The sequence below is a fragment of the Polyergus mexicanus genome, unplaced genomic scaffold, assembly GCF_030449975.1.
Source record: "Polyergus mexicanus isolate NDT 795.1 unplaced genomic scaffold, iyPolMexi1.0 SCAF_13, whole genome shotgun sequence".
Lineage (NCBI taxonomy): Eukaryota > Metazoa > Arthropoda > Insecta > Hymenoptera > Formicidae > Polyergus > Polyergus mexicanus.
This window is the reverse complement of record NW_027223333.1, coordinates 8,695,481-8,718,110: the sequence shown is the minus strand read 5'-3', so window position 1 is coordinate 8,718,110 and position 22,630 is coordinate 8,695,481. Positions and strand designations below refer to the sequence as shown.

At 34.1% G+C, this 22,630-nt stretch overlaps 2 protein-coding genes across 5 annotated transcripts; both read left to right on the top strand.

The window, feature by feature from the left end:
- Positions 1 to 1,556: 1,556 nt before the first annotated feature.
- On the top strand, positions 1,557 to 12,267 carry Ana3 (anastral spindle 3). Its single transcript, XM_070305623.1, has 28 exons — positions 1,557 to 2,507; positions 2,617 to 2,801; positions 2,903 to 3,061; positions 3,150 to 3,292; positions 3,462 to 3,720; positions 3,832 to 3,990; positions 4,155 to 4,259; positions 4,333 to 4,851; positions 4,935 to 5,393; positions 5,493 to 5,702; positions 5,778 to 5,984; positions 6,158 to 6,331; positions 6,408 to 6,543; positions 6,681 to 6,911; positions 7,088 to 7,349; positions 7,464 to 7,639; positions 7,745 to 7,987; positions 8,098 to 8,321; positions 8,466 to 8,753; positions 9,022 to 9,259; positions 9,349 to 9,517; positions 9,602 to 9,798; positions 9,869 to 10,593; positions 10,675 to 10,879; positions 11,007 to 11,218; positions 11,330 to 11,470; positions 11,531 to 11,660; positions 11,728 to 12,267. Exons 1-28 carry the CDS (start codon positions 2,462 to 2,464, stop codon positions 12,000 to 12,002), a joined length of 6,477 nt encoding a protein of 2,158 aa, XP_070161724.1. The 5' UTR covers positions 1,557 to 2,461; the 3' UTR covers positions 12,003 to 12,267.
- Positions 12,268 to 12,936: 669 nt separating this feature from the next.
- On the top strand, positions 12,937 to 22,545 carry Rhogap1a (Rho GTPase activating protein at 1A). 4 transcript variants are annotated; one of them, XR_011447726.1, is made up of 14 exons: positions 12,937 to 13,357; positions 14,583 to 15,063; positions 15,405 to 15,639; positions 15,834 to 16,113; positions 16,195 to 16,374; positions 16,447 to 16,662; positions 16,866 to 16,985; positions 17,075 to 17,319; positions 17,620 to 17,884; positions 18,015 to 18,297; positions 18,440 to 18,710; positions 18,951 to 19,122; positions 19,230 to 19,722; positions 20,466 to 22,543. XR_011447726.1 is itself a non-coding variant. In XM_070305624.1 (13 exons), the coding sequence occupies exons 1-13, from the start codon at positions 13,244 to 13,246 to the stop codon at positions 19,650 to 19,652; spliced, it is 3,285 nt and encodes a 1,094-aa protein (XP_070161725.1). In that variant the 5' UTR covers positions 12,937 to 13,243; the 3' UTR covers positions 19,653 to 22,545. The 4 variants fall into 4 exon arrangements, 1 of the variants encoding a protein (XP_070161725.1); XR_011447724.1 differs by having other exon boundaries at positions 19,230 to 20,587; positions 20,994 to 22,543; XR_011447725.1 differs by having other exon boundaries at positions 19,230 to 19,850; positions 20,466 to 22,542.
- The last annotated feature ends 85 nt before the right edge of the window (positions 22,546 to 22,630 follow it).

Sequence of the window (22,630 nt, the reverse complement as noted above, 5' to 3'; positions counted from 1 at the left end):
CTATCGGGATTTTGTCAAATAGAAAGCTTTACATAAATCGATACAAGTATGATCAGAAAATTAGCATGCGATAAATATTTTGTTTATATTTTATGCGTCAAAACAAAATGACAATTTTTGAAAATTGTGATCTCTTTCCTGTCGAGTCGGGTAAATCTGGCTAAAAAAAAAAAAAAAAAGAAATGGGACCGCGTAAGATAATTTTTTGTAATTCTTTTGTAACGTAAGAAACGCGCACGCATTGAAATTTTACTCGTCTCGCTGAATATCATTTAAAAGTAATAGGTGAGCGGATGAAAAAAAATACAAAAATATAATTTGCGTTCGTCGCGCGAAGTCCAAAGTCATGTGGAATAATAAGAAGCAATAATTCTCACGCGCGTAATAAAACTCGACTCACGATTATAAAGACGATGAGACTGAGCTCTTTCTCTCTCTCTCTCTCTCTCTCTCTCGCGCGCGCGCGAATAAGCACATTTTAATCGAACGTGTAATTTTTGGTGTACCATATCTTGCCTTCGATGTGGATTTCATCGAAAAGAATTCTTGCTACGCCGCAGATTATTCGACGAAGAGAGAAAGAGGAAGATGAGAGGGCTCTGTATCAAATCGAGAGTGAGAGAACGTATACGTTGCATCAGGAGAAGATGCAAATCGATTTCTGATAACATGATGCAGACGTGCATCACTAAAAAATACATCGTACATTGAGTTCCATTGCGATAGAGATATGATTTTATCCGCGAATTCGCTTCGAGAACGATCTATATAATAATAGGAGAATCCCGTTCTCTCCGCGTAATTTCATATACAATAATAGAAAGATATAGATAATAAATAGCCTGCTTATACGTTTCGCACGCAGTTATATATATATATATATATATATATATATATATATATTATATTATATTATATAATTACAAAATTGCGTGAGAAGCATGCGTGCGAGCAGCGTGCTTCATTCGCGATTATCTCATTGAAGGCTTATTTCCGGCGCCCCCGCCGACTCAAAGCGGCGTAAATCATGTTTTTATGGTAACATTTGTAAACGGCCGAATAATGAACCGAAGTGTAAACATATACATTTCGTTAAATACATTATTATCATTAGCGTAGATGAGAGAGAAAAAGAGAAGAAGCACCTACGGAGCTCGCAACGCGCGTATTTATTCGGCGCTTTTACATATCGATCATCCCGTAATTAATGCGAAAAGTAATGGTTTTTTTTGTTTTCATCTTTCAGCTTTGAAATTAATAATGGGATCTCCCTTTGCGTTTATTTCAGTATAATTTATATTAGTCTCATTCGATCTTTTCTGTAAAAAAAGATCGATGAAACCGTTTTTAGACATATAAATTATAAAAATAATTTGTAAATTATGAACTAATAATAAATTAATTAATTATAATTAATAAATTATAAAAATAATTTTTTTTTACATGATGTATCGATTACAGGGAAAAAATTTAGAAATTACAAAGTCGTAAAAATATGCTCAAGTTTTTTACGGGATGACGGCTTGTTTTTTTGTTTTTTTTTTGGGGGGGGGGCTGCGATAAAGCTTCGAGCTTCATAGATACCCGGTGTATCGAAAGTTATCGAACCGAGCGGAGTTACGTTCGAGGAATCGAGCTCTGGTGCTAAAGGCGGTAAATATTTCGGTGGCGATTTATCAACGATTCGATGATTAATCTTAAAACCTTTTGTATGTTTATATGCAGTTAAATGATGTGTACATAATTATGTAATTCAGTGTCGTGAAATTAAACCGATTGTAATATCTACACGTACCTCTCGTTTAGCGAAAAAAAGGCATATGCTTCGAATTATCCTTGTAAACATTTCATAAGATGATTAAACGGTGAAATCCTTTGAGAAATCCTCATCGCTGCTGTCAATCGTTAAGAAGTCGCAGTAGAAATCGTTCCATCTCCTTTCCTCGCTTTTTCCGACACAACCATAAAACAACTCTGTATTTATTTAGATAATATACGTCATAAATTTTTGCAAAAATTTCCTCTCTCTCTCTCTCTCTCGTAAATAATGATATATCTCGTGCGATGTCGCATAAAATTTGATTGAACGTTTTTGCGGCGCATGCGCACCGCACTGACGCTGTCACGAAAAATACAATCGTGGAATAGGAAATTATATACGTGTCGTTTTTCCGCGTGGCGAGGAAAAGAATGTGCGGCGCCATCTACAAAGACTTTCGGAATGAGGTTTGTCTGTTGGTAAAGTACGTGCATATCGTTACCGACAGTCGTGACAAGCGACCACTATTTGTCGCTGCGATCGCTCATTTCCGTTGTCTCGCACATCTCGTTATCTCGCTTATCATTTGCGACTTTGAAAAATAACAGTGCCGCTGTGAATTTGGCGGTTAAATTTTCAAAGTTTATACACGTGACAGATAATCCTTACGATAACGAGTCTGACACATTATTATTGTTTACGATGTCAACCACCGCCGGAATAGCAGGCATACATGTTAAAAAATTAGGTAAGGAATCTACGCAGGAGGATACAATTAATTATTTAAATTAGAACGAACGCGCATACATCTTTTTGTATTAAATATATATATTTTTTGGAGTATACGTTGCTTTTAGGCCATACAATCGATGAAATACGATTGCGAGCTTTGGATAATATTATTTCCAAATACAATCTTGGTTTCGTGTGCGATTGCGATGCTGTCAAAAGAGAGATAATTCAAAGGCTGTTCAATTGGTTTTCGTTCGAGATTGCTCCGCAGCCAGAGAAAGTACTGAATTTATTATTGCGGCTGGCAAAGGTACTTGGGCTATTTCGCTAATATGACAAATCACTTTATAAAAATTTTTTTGTTATGAAGAACTTACTGTATTTTATTTAATGTACAATGTTTACTTCAAGACAGATGCAAAAAGTTATTTAAATGCATTTGGCAAATTAAAGTTTCAAAATGAACTTTACGAATTAAGAAGAAAGCTCTCTTCTGAATGGTATGCAAAATTGGATGAAATTGAGGAAGCCGTTATTCATCCAGAAAGAAGTCAAATAAATGGATCAAATGTAGATACAAAGGTATAAAAATATAAATATAATATTTTTTACACCTATATATACATTATGGAAAGATATAAATATAGTCACATTGTAGGATTCAGCTATAAATGTATGTTCAGACTTTGATGGATATAGAACACAAACACAAAATCGTACTAGATATAAAAATAAGGATTATGAAAGAGAAGACCATGACGATTTACACAGTATTTTCAATCTGCCGTCTATCTTTGATAGGTAAGTTGATTAATACAAATGTTATTGTTACAACATTATCAAGCATTAGAGAAATTCCATTAATAGCTAAATAAAGACATTGAGAAAAATATGTTATATTCTGTATGTATATAGTTATTGTATGCTGCATAAAAAATAAATATATATACATTTTTGTATGTGTGTGTAGTACAATACCGCTTGATGCAACATTGGAACACAAGAATGGCACGCAAGTTTCGGAGACGATAGAAAACGGTATAAAATGGCTAATAATGCCATGGCAGCCGCTGGTTACATCAGACAGAGGAGTACTTACTGCAGTCGAGGAAGCTCTTAATAACACTATTGATATTAATCATATATTACATACATGTCAATTTATAACAAATGTTATGATGCAAGATTTTCCAGCAGAGGTTTTTCTTCAGCGACCAACAATAATTATGGTAAATAATGTTTTCTCTTTATAAGTTATATATATTTATTGTTTTGAATAAAAATATGTAGTAGAAATATGTAATTTAACTATCGAAATATGATCTAAAATAACATTTCAGATACTTCACGAGCTTCTTAAATCAAGTACTAACATGTCGGAAACTAATGTCGCGTCCGTGGTTCCAACTGTGTTAAGAACCTTGCGTAAACTGACGCGTTCCTTAAAGTTTCGCATATATTACTATTGTGAACCATGCGTGGCAAATAAAAAGCAAAAGGTAAATAAAAGTGTGATAATAACATTAATAATTATATTTTATTTCTTTTATTATAAAAATATTTTCTAATATCATCTCTTAGCAATGTAACACAATTATCAAGTTTACTTATTATGTATGTGACTATGTTTCTTTAATAATATTTTTATTATTCATTTACATAGTTACTAGCTAGTAAATTGAATAGCAACGTATACACATCCTCGGAAGCTGGAGATGGTCTGGATGGTGGTTTACCCGACGCTAACTATCAAGCATATCAATCAGCAGTAAGTATCATTTTGATTTCTTATCAAGTTTATCATTCTTAAGGTTTTTTTATTGTACAGTATTATGTTCTAGGGGACTAGCGATAGGAGTCAGAGCATGAGCGAGAATATCGACGATTCTGTCTTACAATTGCAACAGATGCTTCTGCCAGTTTATTGTATAGAGTCTCTGAAACATATTCTTAATCAGTTAAGTTTACCCATCGACTCCACTTTTCCTCTACGGAACATCAAGTACATCACAGATCTAACTCATGAATTAGTACAGTTGCTTATAATTAGTATAATGCCGAATATCTGGCTCTGCAACGATGGTACGGCCTTAAAGATAAACGACGATTTGAAAGCGCTGTTTAATTTAATGGGGGAAATAATGGAATACTTTGAAAGTGGCATTGTGGATTACTTGAGGATAACATACTTGCATCTTACCACTATTACTATAAAATTATTGAGTAGCATTGTACCATTGGAATTGGCAGATACTGTTATACCGAATAGTTTAAAAGTATCCATAGCAAATGCTATAATGGATGCACCAATATATCTATTGTATCCAGCACTGCATTCCATGCTCTTGGAATATACTCGTGTAAGAGACTTAATTACATGCTTAATTATATATTTCATTTATCATTAATATTGACTAACGATACAATCTTCTTTTATTTGTAGCAATTTCAAGGCGCTAATCAAATAGAACTGATAAAACTATTTGATGAAACCAAAACTGTTGCAAAGTCTATGCAGGCAGCTATCTCTGTATTAAAAGGTTCATTGGAACAATTACCTTCAGAGACTTTAAGAATGTTATATACATCTAAATTGAGTTTGCCATATCATAAAAATTTGACTATTGTAAAGATTGCTGTAAAGTTTTTACAAGATATTTCAAAATATTCTTTAACTAATGAAGACTATGCACTAGCAACAAAATTGATACTAAGATTACTAGCAAATGGAGATGTGAATGTTCAACATGCCACATATATTGAGTGCCATATTTTGGTTAAAACTATTTTGGGAGTAGAATATAATAAAGACAAGCTATCATGGACAAATTTGATGTTCTTACTTGAACCAAATGTTTTGACAGAGATTATTTCTCACGGTGCGATGAGCAAGGATACCAGGGTAATAAAATTTTGTATATTTTTAAATACTGTTACAAAGTATGTGTGCTTAGTTTCCCAATGTTTAGTTTTTTATTGATTTGGTTTTATTGATATTTAGATAAATGAAGTATCAAGAGACATATTAGTTTTTATACTGAAAGGGAGGATACAAATGGGAGAAACTGGATGGTTAAAAACTTTAGAAGCTTTTGTTCCTGTGCTCTATCTTTTGCAGTGTCACGCTGATACCCATACAGCTTTAGGTCAGTGTGTAACCAAGATATTTGATCCCGATGTTTCCAACAGTATACAATTGCCGTTTATTGAGGTGATTTGACATAGTTGAAGATGTATTTTCCATGTTCCAATTTTCTGTTGTGTGTTATATAACTCTTAATTTCAGGTATTGAAGGGCAATTTAAGATTTCTTTATTCACCAAACAGTGATATACGGGAAGAAGCATTATGTCGCTTAATCTGGCTTCTCGGAAAGGAAAAAGATTCTGTACAAAAATTACCACGTCTGTCATCTTTACATGGCTTACCTCTCAGTTCACTCTGCATATTTGAGCGTAAAACCTTTGTAAAGCGATCAGAAGGCAATTATCAGGTTACATATTTACATTCAGAATATTTTAAAATCTTTATAGTCTTGATTTATTTCTACTTGACATATACTAGTCCTATACTAGTTTTTCTATATCCAAATAAAATTTTATTCTTTTAAAAACACATGTATATATGACTTTACATATTATTCTAATCAAAATATTTTATTTGCAGAGGAGCAATATGTTGTCAGTATTGGAAATGTTGAACGAACCAAATGTAGATCCGAAAATACGAAAATCCGCATTAGTACAAATTAGTGTGATGCTTTCTGATACTTCTCTGCACAAATTGTTCATTAATCAAGGTGGGCTGTCTTTGATCTTGGACATTTTTAATAAAGCTCTGGTAAGCTACTACATTTTATAAGAGAGGATATTATAGACATGTTTCTTTTATTTGACCTAAAACATGTTACTTTTAGATAGAGAAAGATTATATAAATTATCCAGATTCTGTGATACCAATAATCAGCATATTAAAACTGCTTGTATTTTCTGAATGTTCTATACGATACGAGTTATCTATCAGCACCAATGTTTTCTTTAATATCATAAGAAGTATGTATAGTTCATTATACAATCCCATTTTGCTCAAAGAATTTATATTAAAGAAAAATAATGTTTTATTGTTATTTTTATTTTATGATTTATGATATAATTTTAATGCAAAAAATACATAAAAATTTTGGTATTAGGTCTTTTTCTATTTCCAAACAACGAATATACAAAAACCGATGGCGCGCAACTAATGTGTTTACTTCTATATAGTGAACATATCATAAGAGCTAGTGAAAAAGCAGCATTAGTCGAAAACAGCATTGCATCACATATTTCGTTACCGTATATTGTTGTGACAAATATGAAATTGCCATTTACATGCAAATCTCATTGGAAAACGAGTATACATAGACGATCTGATGTATCATGTAAGTATATAGATAAGATTTGTAATTTATTAACAAATTACTTTATATAATTTGAAAAAAAAAAAAAATTGAATTTATATGATTATGGCATGAATAGCTTTTTTTTTCTTTTTCTTTTTCTTTCTATCTTTGAGCTACAAAGTTGAAAAAAGTACACAATGTTTTTCCATTTTTAGTACTTCATGGTAACAATCCAGTAGCTCTAACTTTCATTAGACAGTATTGGGCATGGGAATGGAATGATGGTATAAACATGTTATGGAAAAATTTAGATGATATAAAAAATTCTGAAGTCTCACAGAAATTGATGATTCTTGAAAAGGATTTCCTTTCTTTACAATATAGCTTTCCTCAATATTATTGTCAACAGCAACTCTACAATATTCAAAATTCTACTGCGCACTATAGCGTTATGTGTGCATTAGATTATCTTACAATGTAAGTTATTGTTATTGCTAACCATAATCTTTCTTATTTTGGGTTTTATTGATATCAAAAGCATGCATTATTAATATTTACTTTAATTTTATTTTAATTATTTGATTTTTTTAGGTATTTAAAATTTTACAAAATACTCCAACATAATAACGAAAAAGATATGGACTCACTACCTTGGGAACAAACATTCGAACGATTTTTATTATCACATCCCGCTAGTAAAGAGGACTGCGACTTATTTGTGGATGTTCTAATTTTTTTGCAATTATACTTAAATGTGGCAAAAAAAGGTAAAAAGATATTATTCAAATAGCGATATCTTCAGATATCACTGTTTCTTACATAAAAATTATATTAGGATAATATTTTCTAAATCCTGTTTTTCTAATTCTCAGGGAAAGGATCGTGGATCAGTAAAATTATGAAAAATATGACAAGGTCACTAGCAGATTTATTTAAGAATTTGGAAGTCGACAATCAGAATGTACATCAATCTATACTTAAATTAGTACGTACATGTTCCGCAATCGAAAAAATACAAAAATCCAATGGCGAACCTAAGAATACCTGGATTAGATTTGTAGAGTTCGTTGTTTCGACACTATGTTTTGGAGATCAGCAGCATTTCTACAATCTCGGTTAGTATTTATTAGGTCTGTTCATATTTTAACACAGATTTTTATTATAAAAAATCCATTCTGTGAAACTTAATAATCATAATCTTTTTTTCTCTTTTTATTTGTTATAGCATATCTTGATTGGTTGCTAACATGTTTAACATATTTAATTGGACAGTGTGAATGGGGAAATCATAAGAATTTACTATTGTCTCTTTGCAACACGCTTATTGAACCAATCGTATCCTTTCATGGTGCTGGAACAGTTAGCTTCATGGGTTTATCGATAACAAGAAACTCGATAATATGTCTTAATCATTTGTTACATCAGATGCAAGTGAATTTTAATAAGAATGTGAGTATATATCCTTGATTTAATAGTATTTCGAAAACAATATATTTATTGATAGAATTAGTCTCTCAATAATTATTTTGCGTATATATGTATGTATAGTCCGATAATTATCAATTTCAATAGAAATGAATAATTATTATACAGTCATGGATAGTATTTTGGCACGAAGAGGGTCGCTCATTAAATTGGTTGCCCATGTTATGGCAAAATCGAGACCCCTTGGTTCGCGCTTCGGCTTTGCAATTACTGGCAGGTCTGATGAACACAATGCACACTGCGTCGCAACTCCTCAACGCAATCGCCATGACGCCGAATGATCTGTGTCACACGTTGCTTCAATACATCGCAAACAGAGAAGAATCTTGTTTAGTTAGAGAGCAAGCATGTATCGCATTTTGCAATATGCTAAAGAATTCGATGGCTTATCAATGTGTAAGTGTAAAAGAGCATATATCTCTAAAAAATATCATAAAAACATTTAATCTTAAACTTCGAATTCTATTTTTCTCGCTATTAAATGCATGTATCTGTATGACTATATATCAGAATTTATGGAAATATATATATATCTTCTCTTGCAAAGTATAGAAGATACATATATATTTTTAAGAAATATCTTGATCTTTAATTGTGTGTAACATATATATTTTAAAGAATTATCTTGATTTTTAATTGTGTGTAATCTTTCTTTTTTATGTAGGATGATTCTTTACAATTGCAAGTCGCCCTAATATATGTCGAGCAATGTAATATCTATCATGAAATCGGTATTCTGTGTTCCAACGTCTATACGTTGACTACTTTAGATGCAGAACAATCGGAATATCAAAGGAACAACGGCAAAGCAACTTTTATACAGAGTGCGCAATCTGGTTGCTTTTCACTGGTACCACGCATCGTATCGTGTCTATACAATTGTCAGGATGAATTACAAGCATGTAATTACATTATTCAATTATACCCTATTTAGTGATATATTTGCTTTGCATAATTTATAATTAATTTGTTTTTGTTATATTGGGCTTAGTTTCCGGTAGAGATTCGGAAATAACGGACATGGATAGTTCCATGCAGTCAATCGCGACGCCTTCGCTCATTACAGCTGTTTGTAAATTATTGAACAATTTAATATTCATTGGACTACACGAAGTAGTTCGGCAAATCTATGAACATTCTATTGATAAGTATTTATTTGGGTATGTATATAAAGAAAAATCTGTAATACATACAAATTATATTTCTTCAACTGAATTGTTTTATTTGATCTCTTTTATTTCAAGATGTTTGAACGAAATTCCGAAAGATAACGGAAGCAGGAAGAGTTTGAGCCATTATGTCGATGTATTGGAGATGTATATTAGCATCTGTACAGTTCTAACAAACTGCATCATGCACAGCAATGAATACACAGCCGTCATTCTTTTTTCCTCGGACTCGCTTTACACTTTATTCTCCTTCTTGAATATCGATTTATATCGTAAGTACACATTGCAAACTTATTTTAAATACAAATTCTCTTAATATTCGCTTGCATATAATTTATCTAGAATCTGTCGAACCGCGCCTGATGTACCTGCGTAACAGACTGTGGACGGAAATCTATAATTTTATAGCTATACTTTCGTTAACGGAAGATCAGCATTTCGAAGCCATTCAAAGCGCGCTAGAATTATGCGGGTCAGAAATTGTGATGGCTTCCATCTATTTCGCGATAAAGGACTCTGCGACAGATTTGAGAATGAGTGCCATCAGTTGCTTAGCTTTTTTATTATCCCAGGAGATTCAAAAAGACTCGCTGGGGAAAAACAGCATCTCTTTATTACGGACGACACTAGATACGGTACTCGATATGCGTGTCGTGAGAAAAGGCAAGGATGATAATTTGCGAGATGTTATATTAAGCGTGAACAAATTGTCGATAATAGATGCAAACATGCATTGCAAAAAATCGAACGAAAGTGAAAAAAATTTGCTTTCGAAAGACGAGTCATCGAATCAAGAACAGTTTACAATAGGAGGCAAATTATGCGGGCTTTTGCTACATCTTTTCATCGCTCATAATTATGCGAAATCCAAAAGAAATTGCAAACAATCGGAAGATAAGGATTTGATTGTAGGTGCACTGACTAATTTATTGTACGTGTCGAAAGAAGCAAAATGCACTGCACTGCAGAGTAAACTCCCTGAGACAGTATTGATGATTCTCAAAGAAATGTATGTTAAACTAAATCTTCAACCGTTTGAACTTCATAAAAAACAAGTAGAAAAAAAAGTAAGAAAATATTAAGATTTTTTTCTAGAAACATTTATCTCTACAATTTCTATAACAAAAATCATCTTTTGTATTGTACAGACTCACCCTCTGTTACATGATGTGAACTGTATCTTCATACTTTTAATGAACTTTATGTACGAAGACGCAAGCGTTAAGGAGAGTCTAACGAAGGAAGGTTTGGCAGATGTGATACACAAACTGTGGGCCTGGATAGCGTTAAATAAAATAGTGTCAACGTCTGCCTTGAAATTGCTAGCGACGTTTACAACAAAATGTAACATTGGTGAGATGACGGATTAATATATAGCATTAAAGTATTATTAAAAACACCAATAGATATGTATAAATGTTCATATACTTTTTATTATCTGCAAATTTTTTAAATTCAATTCTGTTGCATTTTTTTTCAGCCGCGCAATCTTTAACGTTGACAACAATATTACCGGGAACCGGATTAAGGAAAACGCCAAATACGCTCGCGTTGATGCACGTTATCATGCAAGTGACGAGCAAAGAAATTGAAAGAGCCGGTCAAATTTTCGATAATCACAAGATGCACTTTACTTTTCATATTTTACGAAACGCGGTGCATGTTCACGAGTGTAGAATCTGTGTTTCAAAGGTAATTGTCATCATTGTCCATTCTAATTTCACCAGATAGGCTTAAAACATTGGAACTTATATAAACTGGTCTTAAATTATCAATTATGAATTTAAAAAATTTATTTTACAGAGTAATCTCCTTCAATTTTTTACTAAAATACATCCTACTATTACAAAGAGGGTAAAGCCATGGCCATTAGTGGAGATGTATTGCCTAGAATTTTTAATAGATTTTACTTATTATGAGGAAGGACAGTTATGTGTACCAAAGGTAAAAACACGTAAAAAAGATATGTACTGGTTCTTTAATAAATACATTGTAATATTTTAGGCTACTGATGCTTTAGATGTTTTAATACAATTAGCAAAGTGTTCATCATCATCGAGCAAAGTTCTCGCAATATCGATTCTACGCAATTTAGCATTCAATATAACGAACAGACCTCGACTCCTTAGTTCAGGTGAATGAACTAATGCCAGTACTAGGTTATTTCTTACAGATTGTATTATATCTTTATTATTTTTTAGTGGACTTTATCAATTTGTTACACGATATCTTTAAGAACGGATCACCGTGCGAAATCAATCTAGCCGGTTCCATGTTGTGGTCCTTGATCAGCAACAACCAGAAGGGAAAACTCATCGCACGAAGCGCAGGATTTTCTCAGAGCATTCGGGAAGCTCTCGGTAGATTTACGTTGTCGAGTGTCGATGCCAGTAAACAAGAGCAGGAATTAGTCAAGGTTCTCCAGTATGTGCTCACTATTCTCAGCCCGGTCGAAGTAAAGAACGGTGGGACATAAAATATAATCGAAATTTTATCAAATAACCAAATGTACATAATTATAATTATGATCTATATTGATTTGTAACATAATCCAATGATGTAATATTTTTTATATACGGAGCATTGTGTATAATTCTTATTGGAGATACATTTTGGATAAATACAACAATCTACAAAGTGATCTACAATATAGGTAATTAAACAATATACATTTTGTTTATCAATAATTGCTTTTGTAACAAATTCACATGTTTCATAAATTTATATATACCAATTGACATTAAAACTTATCTACACAAATGTATGCTTATTCCCTAATCGTCTTAACAGTCTTAACATATCTTATCTTTTATTCAGAAGAATCTATAAAAAGTTTGTATATGCGCAAAAAAAATTAATCTTATGTTTAAGAAATACTATATTTATTGCATTTTTTAATTTAAATATGTTAAAACGTTTTATATTTATGTATGTTATTAAGTTCTTTGTGTATATCTTTTATATGCAAATTTATTTGGATTAGGTTTTTATATTCGACAAACTGCAAATATAGAAAAAGAAAATACATAAAAAGATTAGAAATAAGTAAGAAAAATATATATAGTAAAGAAATAAGAAAAAGTACATTATCGATATTTTTTTTTAATTTTCACTATATTTTCTAGTTTATTTTTTTGTATAAAAAAATATAGAGAAAGAGAATTAATTTGTATAAGCATTTGAAAAATTTTTTATTCGCTATTTATTAATTATTTTGTCAATTATTATTGCTATATTAGAGGGTACGAAAATAAGATCGATTCAATCAGAAATTAATAATATATCGAAACGCGCAAATGGAATATTCGGTTATAAATATAGACAAAATGCGCGCGGGGGGAGTTACGTCGAAGACGCTATAGCGGCGGCGTCAACGGCACACTAAGGGGGAGGGGAGGATCGGAACGTGACCTACGCAGGAGATGTCGACAAGATGACAGCGGCCGTATGACGACGCTGGGCTGGCTGGCTACGCCGTTGTGCCCGCCACGAGAGAATCAAGAAAACACGTTGCACCGCATCTTGGAGGTGCGTCAAGTGCGCCTACAAAGGGACTTCGAGGAACGAAGAAAACGCGAGACTTGACACCATCGTCATCGTCGTGAGTGCCGCGCCCTCGCGCGATGCGCACGACGGCGCCGTGAGTGCTGGTGGGACTCGTCCGAGGAGGAGTCGCCGACGAGGAATCGTCATCGTCGGCCACGCGCATTCGGAGGCATGAGCGTGTTCGGCGACTTTCAACGTGTCTGGGTGCAGCGGTTCCCGGACAGCGCCTTGCCGGCCGCCTGGGAGGAAGACGTTAGAGCGAATCTTGTTAAACACAAGCAAAAGGTGAGTTTGATCGCGATGATTCTCTTCCCCGGGGGAGAGATCTCGCGACACGAGAGATATTTGATTTTTATTGACGAATTAGGTTGCCAGGATTGTGTTGTGATGGATAATAGTAGAGTAAAAAAAAACAAGAGTATGTGAAATAAGGATGAAACTTATGTAATGATTAGTGTCGCAATGTTCACCAGGTATCTATTAGTCGAGACGTGTGAACGCGTAATTTATATGTGTCTGTATGTGTGCGCAAAAAAAAGGGTTCTATTTAAATCAATTAATATCCTGAAGTGGTTTGATGACTCATCAAATAAATAGGCTGGAGCAGCCAATTCTCTTCTTGACAAGTCATGTCAGATTTCTGGAAGAGATAGAGATAGATATTTGTGACAATGGATGATCATGAATTGCATGATTAAGGATGCATAAGATAAGAATGAGGTGAGGTGTTGCAATGTTTACTAGGCATTTATTAGTCAGACTTGAGTGGAATGTTTGTATTTGTATACATGATTTAAATAGACAGCAAAGAATTCTGTGTGTGAGAAAACACGCGAGTCGAATACTCATGTGGAAAATGAAGAACAACTTAATTTCACGTCACGTAATAAAAACATTGTCACGTGTAATTTGATTAATATCATGTTGAGTGGCTTGATGACTCATCGAATTAATTGTCTGAAACCTGTTAGGAGTAGAATACTTATGACATTTAGAATACCAAAATAAATTATTATTTTTTGTACATAATGATATTTTGATAAATAAAAAAGTGAATAGTGAATGAAATAAATAATAAACATTAATTTATCATTTTTACTACTATGTTTGTGAATCATTAGCAAATTATCTCTACTGTGTTATCATACATTTAAAAGCAACTGATTATATTAGGTCATTTTAAAAGGTTGTGTGTGGCATTATATATATATTAACCAATTTTTGTTAAAATTTTATTGAAACAACAATGTAAATGTTACTTCAAAACTGGTAAGAAATTTTATAAATTAAAACAATTATTTTTTCGAATTTAGAAAGTATATTTAATATAGTTTTTAGAATAAAATATATATTCTTTTTATAAAAAAAAAAATATAATTGAAATATTTTTAAAATAATTAATTTGTGTGTGTGAAATTTGCTTTCTATCAAATAATGGCAACAATTTTGTGAAAGATATGTCATAAAACAACACACAATGTATATATTCTTATATATATTTCTTTTGCAGGTGACAGCTTTGAGAGAAGAACTTGAAAAAGAAGAATTTTATGTGGAGTATTTAGAAAGATTACTGGCTGATGTTGAACGACACAAGCTGCTGGCTAACAATACCAATTCAAATGCAGGTATACCTGAGAACAAGCAGGAAGTAACAGCAGAACTACAGTCTCAACAGGATTCTCAAGCAGCAGAGAATAACTTGGCAGACTCTTCGAATTCGACAAATGTCGGATCGTCTGCTCCTACTTTGACGGAACGGGATGACTTTAGCAAATTGCAGGACAAGTGCGTATCTGAATTGAGTTCGACTCTCGGAACGGCGGGCAAGAGACCCAAGAGCGAGATACCGAAGAGTCCCGAGAAAGTGCCTGAACTTAGAAGAAACAGTGATCCAGATGTGCCAAGTAATTACATTACAGTGATCGAAGTTACTGGGAGCTCGAAAAAAGATAAAAACGAGGAATCTCTTAAGGAGGAAGATGAGAAAGGTATGTTTTTAAACTTGTCTTGTGTATAAATTTTTTTTATAGACCTTTTATAAGCATCTATGTAATTATTGTGGGATCTCTTTTCTTCTGATATTAAGATAAATAATCATTGAAAAGTCTTGATAAATTTACAAGAGAAGAATTTTACTTATATCATTTAATACAAGCAATTGGGGATTAGTCTTGCAGAGCAAAGCTCTGTAAGGACATTATTAGTTTTACTTTATATATATGCTGTGAATTATTTTACATTAGAATCTAAAAAGGGTTCTAAGTATTGACCAATAATATTATTTTTTTGTTGAATTTTATATGATGATTATTATTTGTTTGCTGAATAGACTTGGAAAAGGTAATCAACGAGGATGATGAGGATGGTGACGCGGAAGCATCAGAAGAGGAGCCTTATTACGATTCAGTAGCCTTGGATCAAACTGGAGAATATGTCTACATTGACGCGCGTGTTCCCATTGTCAACAGCAACAATGGCAACAAGGCAGTGCCTCGAAGACCCCCGTCGCTGCCAGATTCGCCGGGCAATCAGAGTAATTATGTCAACATCGATTATTTTATACAGTAAGTCGTTCGTCATCTCTCGCTTCACTTCAACTAAAACCAAAATGTCAAAATCTTTAACTACGCGGAGTACGCGTGCCTCTCCGGGTCATTTCGAGCATGTGTTTGTTAAATATATGGATTGAATTCACGTGCGAGTACTCCCGAGTTAAAGTGAAAATATAGAATATGTACGATTCGCGCATTATTTTCAGACACAGAGCGGCAATGGACAGCGAAGACGAAGAAGGTGCCAGTCCGGCGCCCCCGATCTTGTTACGAGCTCTCAGTACAGACAACGAAACTGGCAGCAGTGACGCCGAACCGTTGAGTTTGAGTGAGGGTAGCTTGGAATCACCGACTCCAACAACGCCGCGTAGACAGGAGAAGAGCAAAGATCGCGAGGATGACAGAACGTCGATGATTAAGTGTATCGTGAATTCCGTAGTGGAGAGCGAAGCTGTATATGTGGAGTGTTTAACTGTGATGTTACAAGTATGTAATTATTTTGCAATTTAAATATTTACAACAATTTATTTAAAATACATGTGTTTTACTATCTTTCCCTGTTTGCAGTATATGAAAGCTATTAGGGCAACTTTAACGACATCTCAACCAGTCATCTCGGAGGAGGAATTTGGAACAATGTTCTACAAAATTCCGGAATTGCATGCTCTGCATCAGACATTTCTGGACGGTCTTCGAAAGAAGACGGAGAAATGGGACAGTAAACCTACTATAGGAGAACAATTTAAGGTTTGATATGCCGCTTTCGTATGAGACGAATAAAAAAATTGAAGTAATCACGTAACGTTATGTTAATTTCAGATTATGGCCAGTAATATAGGATTATACGGTGCGTTTTTGCATAATTACGGTCGCGCGACCGACACCGTGCGACGATGTTCTGCCCATTCCACTCAATTCGGAGAGATTACCAGAGATATAAGACTCAGAGGTTTTCCAAAAGGTCCAGGTTTGTCGCTAGAAGATCTGTTACATAAGCCAGTCGCGCGAGTTCAAAAGAATGCTTTAGTTTTACATGTAAGTATATATAATATTTATAAACGAATTCTCTCTATATGCGTCAGCAACATATAGCGCGATTTTCTACTACAAGATGACTGATAAAATTGTTAAAGATATAAACTATTACAAGTTTCAGGTCCTTATAAATACATTGTAATCTTTAGTTTATCTTATCTCGAACCTCGTAGCGGTAATTTTTCTCGTTTAATGGCTTTCAGGATCTTCTGAAGCATACGCCAGTCAATCATGCGGATCACGCGCCTCTATCAGAAGCATTGGCTATGACCAGAAACTTCTTAGATGAATTCAATATTATCCAGACTAAGTCCATGTTTCCGGTAAGAAAGCTTCCTGTAATACGTAGATTATATTTCTTTTTATTTGATGTAATTGCTTCTATACATCTGGTTTTGCTTTTCTTACTTAGAGTCACGACAGAGCCCAACGAAGATTGGTGAAGAATTCTTTTGTAGTAGAACTCTCAGATGGTCACAGAAAACTGAGACATCTTTTTCTCTTTAACGATGTAATCGCCTGTGCGAAGTACAAAGCATCCGGCAGGGACAAGTTCACGTTCGAATTGAAGTGGTATGTCCCTATAGCGGAAGCTGCTGTTACGGAGGACGGCGTAGAGCCACGCGAAGCTAGCCCCGCTAATGTGGTAGCTTTGAGGTAAGTCGATTTATCCGTAATAAATTGTTATTAATAAGATTGGAATTAATTTCTGATACATATGATATTTTTATTAATACTGACATATCGATAAACATGTTATTGGATTGATCGTCACATTCAATATCTCGTTATCAAAATACGCTCGTAGTAATGATAGTAATGACTCATTTGTGTTGAAATTGTCAACACATCATTGTATTATGTTAATGAAATGAACAAAAGAACCGAACAAATTTTTTAATCAATTTAATACCTAGTTAAATTACTTTAAGTAACCTGAATGTTTATTTAAAATAGATCGCAAGCGTGTACGGTACGCGATCAAATACTGTGGGAGGAGCGGAACGACGAGAAGCGGATCCGACTGGGTGGAAGAGGCTCGGAGAAAAATCGCAAGAAACTCGCCGAGCTCGAAGCGCAGCTGGTATTAGCCTCGCCAAATTTGGTTCTGCGCGTCGCGCATAAGAGCCAGCAAAACCGGGTGCAAAATTCTTATACCTTCTTTTTATCCAGCGAGTTTGAACGTTCCCAATGGGTGGAGGCGGTGGATGCGTTACAGCAGGTCATTGAATCTCATAATCATATTAATAATAACTAATAATGCATATACATATAGTTTATTTATGTGTTATATTGTATTAAACTATATTTAATTTAAAAGGGAGTTAATATCATTAGTTGGTGTTTTACAGGGTGGACAGCCTCCAGGACAACTACCCTTGTCAATGTACGAGTTGCAAGCTTGGGTTACCGCTTGTCGGACGTTTCTACAGACGGATATGGGCAGCTATCTATTGAGATCGGGACGCGACGAGAGTTTATTGCTGGGTGATCTTCATCTAACACTGCTTGGTCTGACTCCACCAGGTTTAGACAGGGTGAGTGACCTATATATCATTGTGGAAGTCGACAGCTATGGACACTACTTCAAGAGAGCACGAAGTCGCGTCGCCAAAGGTCAAGCTCCGCTTTGGGGTAAGATATCTTTCTCATTTTTTTTATGTAGTGTTCACAGTATATTAACTTGTAATCTTCAGCAAGTATAGATAATTAATCTATCTCAAAATTAAATTCTTTATATGGAGTGATTACGGATTATGAAGTTTTCTATTTGCAGGCGAGACTTTTGTGGTAGAGTTGGAGGGAAGTCAGAATGTTAGAATCTTGTTGTACGAGGAGTGCGGTACACGCTCGCTATTGCGAGGCAAATGCATTCAGCGGTTAAGCAGATCTTGGCTGCAATCCGATCAGGTAGAGAGATCACTGAACTTGGGACCCACGTCATTAGACGTAGCGCTACGTTTTGTTCCCAGCGAGGTCACTCTAAGACGAGTGCCTTCAGCCAAACCGCAAGGCTTATTTGGCGCTAAAATCCAGCAAGTGTGCAAGTATGCGCGATTCGAATCAAAAAGATTAGAAAATTAAGAAATCGATTGCGATCTTCCATTAAATCATCAGCGAGGAAATATTAGCTTAATATCCAAATCAAACAACTCGCAATTGAAAGAGACGAAAAGTTTCTTATTTCTTCTTATAATTAAAATCAAATTATTAAATATCTCTTAATTTATTTACGAAATACTACTAATTTTAATATATTACTATTAGATGTATACTACTTTTTGCAGACGAGAGAAACGCGACGTACCTTTCATTATAACGGCATGCGTGAGAGAAGTGGAACGACGGGGTGTCGGCGAGGTAGGCTTGTATCGTGTTTCCGGTTCAGCGTCCGATGTAGCGAGATTACGCAAGTCGTTCGAGAGTAATTCGTATGAAGCGGAGCAGCTGCTTAAAGAGGTACGTTTTTATTTTCAATATTTTACATGATCTTTCCTAATAATTGTAATATGAAAAAGAATTTTTTTCGCATTGTACTGATATCTTTGCAACATGTGAATATGTAGGTGGACGTGCATTCGGTGACGGGCGTGCTAAAACTATATCTGCGCGAAATGCCAGAGGCGCTGTTCACCGATGCTCTTTATCCGGCGTTCTTGGAGGCCTTCCAAACGGGCGATCTGTCGCGAGGCGCCGCTCTGCGTCGCGTCTACGACGGTCTACCCGCCGTCAACAAAGCGGTGATCGATTTTCTGCTAGCGCATCTCGTTCGCGTGAACAAACACGAGGCGCAAAACAAGATGTCGCTGCACAATTTGGCCACAGTGTTCGGACCCACGTTATTACGGCCCGGCACCAGTAACTCGCGCAGTGACGCCAAAAGTCGTGATCCTCTCGCCGCCGGTACCGTCGACGTGATGGCGCAGGCCGGCATTCTCTACTGTTTTTTGCAGTTACACATGCAACAACAAAACAATCAATCGCTCTAGTCGACAAAGCCCCTCGGTCCTTTAGAACCCGGATCCCGCGATTAACATTGTCGTTCAATTTGAGATTCAGGTAATCAGAAACGCGACAACCTCCTGTCTGACAAAGCAGACATCCGAAAAACTACGTGACTACGATGCCTGAATGATAACCTGGATTTAAATCAATAACTGATCAATCTACTTGTCATATTTCAAAATGTAACATTTCTATTTTTACTGATTTCCTGATGTATCGTTTATGTGACAGATAACTTTTATTTGATGTATAATTATATCCTCAAATAAGAGGATTGATAATTATATCAATCGTATATCCCGTATATCCTTTAAATAAGGAGATAAATATGAAACTTTTTATTTCATTGAGATTATTTTTTTATTTGATACACGATAGTATAGAGAATTTCTTTATCATATTTTAAAGAAGCAACATTTTTTTATTTCATTATTTTAATTAATATTTTATGATTAAATTGAGAGAGAGAGAGAAAGAGATCTCTCGTGCTGTCGAGAAATCATTTTCTATCCTTCAGACATCTATCGATAATTTTATATTGTGCAAATTGGTACAGTAATTCTTTCGGTCTCTTTTGTAGACATTAGTTTCGCGCAACTTATCTCCTTTTGCAATGCTGAGCTAGAGACCGAAAATGTATTAAGCAAATAGATTGGCTTTGATGGAATCCTCTACATGAAACCTCTGTACTCCGTACGCGTGCAAAATAACGTAGCAGAGCTGCTCTCATAGAACGATATATATAAAGCGTAATAATATATATACACATATATATTATATATCTTTTTACTTTTGAGGTTCATAATATATTTTCTACTTCGTATTGTCCGAGCGTGGTGATGCCGCTCGCGCACGATCAAATTGACGACCCTTCCTAAGATGAGTTTTTCAAGAGAAGAGTATGGTGCAGAAATTTCAGGTGAGAAATTGACCAAAGAGGATTAGTTTAGATTAGCCAAAGTGAGCAAATTGGTTGAAAAGCTGTATTAACACTTTGTATATTAAGAGTATCCAACAAATTTATAAAGAGAAAGAAGATTTATTCAAAAGAATATAAAAATGTTTCTTGAAAAAAATTTAAAAGAGTAAAATAAAAAATCTTATATATAAAGTCTGAAATCGAAACCTTAAAAGCCTGAAATTTATGTGCTAGATATGCAATCTCTTTCTGGCGCGTCAATGCTTTAGGAAATTAAGTAATTTTCCACGTGACGTGTGTTCCTAGCAGAGAATCTAAATCTTTTTATACAAGCTCTTTGCAGCAAGTAAACTGTTGCTCTAAGATCCTGTACTTTTATGTATTCATAATAGCGTTCATCTTGCAGAAGCGTCACAGCATCCAGAGGAAAAAGAGAGAGATAGAATGTACGTGATTTATTGTTCCTTGGAAATCCTGCGAAATTCAGGGAACGATGTTCCTTATAGTGTGCAAAAAAATTGAGAATCTGCTTTATATGTATGTAACGTAATAATCGTCCATTCCATTTGTCGGCTCAAACTCTCAACCAAAAATTCGAGAAACGGTTCGAGATATCGCGTAAAAAACTTGCGAGTCTTGTCACGAAAAGTCATATGACTGTTTTAAGAAATAAGTCCTCCTTATTCCGTCAAAGCGCTATTTTTCGACTGTAATTTCTTCATACAAACAAGACTAACTTCTTTATTATCGTCCAATTGCAGCTTAAGAGAAGACGCTAAAAAGAAAGATCCTTTCCCGCGCGTGTGTAGGGTGTCCCGAAAATCGTTTAAGTAAAATAAATGAAATTTTCTTGTTTTTGGGAGATTTATTTTTAAATTAGTAAAAATATCATTGTGTAATATATTTTTCTTTTTTCTAATTTTAATCATCAACATTAATTTTTTCAAAGAAATAATGTACGAAAAAAAGATTTATATATATTCTAATTTTTTTTTCTTTTTTACAAAATATTACTTATTCTGTAAATGATTTTTGGAACATTCTAATCGCAATAAAGAGAGAGTAAAAAAAAATACGCGGGTTTGGCAGTACAAATTAGTAGAAATCGGTATTGTGCACATAGTGTATTGTGCGTTATACTAGACCGTCTACGAAGTTTGCAATAATTAAAATTATAAACATGCAAAAAAGCACAAAAAAAAGAGAAGAAAACGAAAAAGAGCCAAGTCTGACTAAAAAAGTGTTCGATAAAAATGAAGACGTATGTAAGAAGTAATTAAATTGTTTACGCTCGAAATATAGGAACTATTGTATCTCGTGCGTGTAGAGGCAATCGCGTGCGTGTTTGTGCTTGTTTGTATGCGTGCATTACTACCTTTTTCCTTCCGTGTATGTATTATACCGTAAAAAAAAATATCGCATAAGATTAATTTTGATATCGTCGTAGCGTTTAAGGAGCGTCCGCCTTATTTTGTACATTGATACAAAGTGTAAAAACGAGTTTCCTCAATTATTATATTTGTGTATTATTAATAATATTATTATTACTCCATTACATATATGAAATAATTATCATCGCATCAGTAAACTATTTGTTACGAAGTTTGATCGAGCTAGCTTATTTGCAGCGAGACGCGATGTACTGCCAAAAAAAAAAAAAAAAAACGAAAAAATCACTTAAAGTGCATAAATATACTAAAGGTTTATATAAACTTTTACATCGATCGTGTATTTATTAGATTTATTATATTTTGTCTCAACGAGATGTTTTCGATCAATACTAAACTTGGCAAAACCTAACATAAATATATTGAAGATTTATAAACTTTGATTTCGGTCATGCATTTATTGGATTTACTACATCTTATTTCGATGAGGTATATTCATCAGTATTAAACTTGATAGCATTTGTGTGAGAAAAAAACGAATTCGATAGTTTAGATTGAATTATTGTTATGGAACAATAAAGTGGCAAATTTTTGCAAATCTTTGAAACCTAAGAATCTTAGAATTTCATGAAATATTGTTATGAATACAACTTCT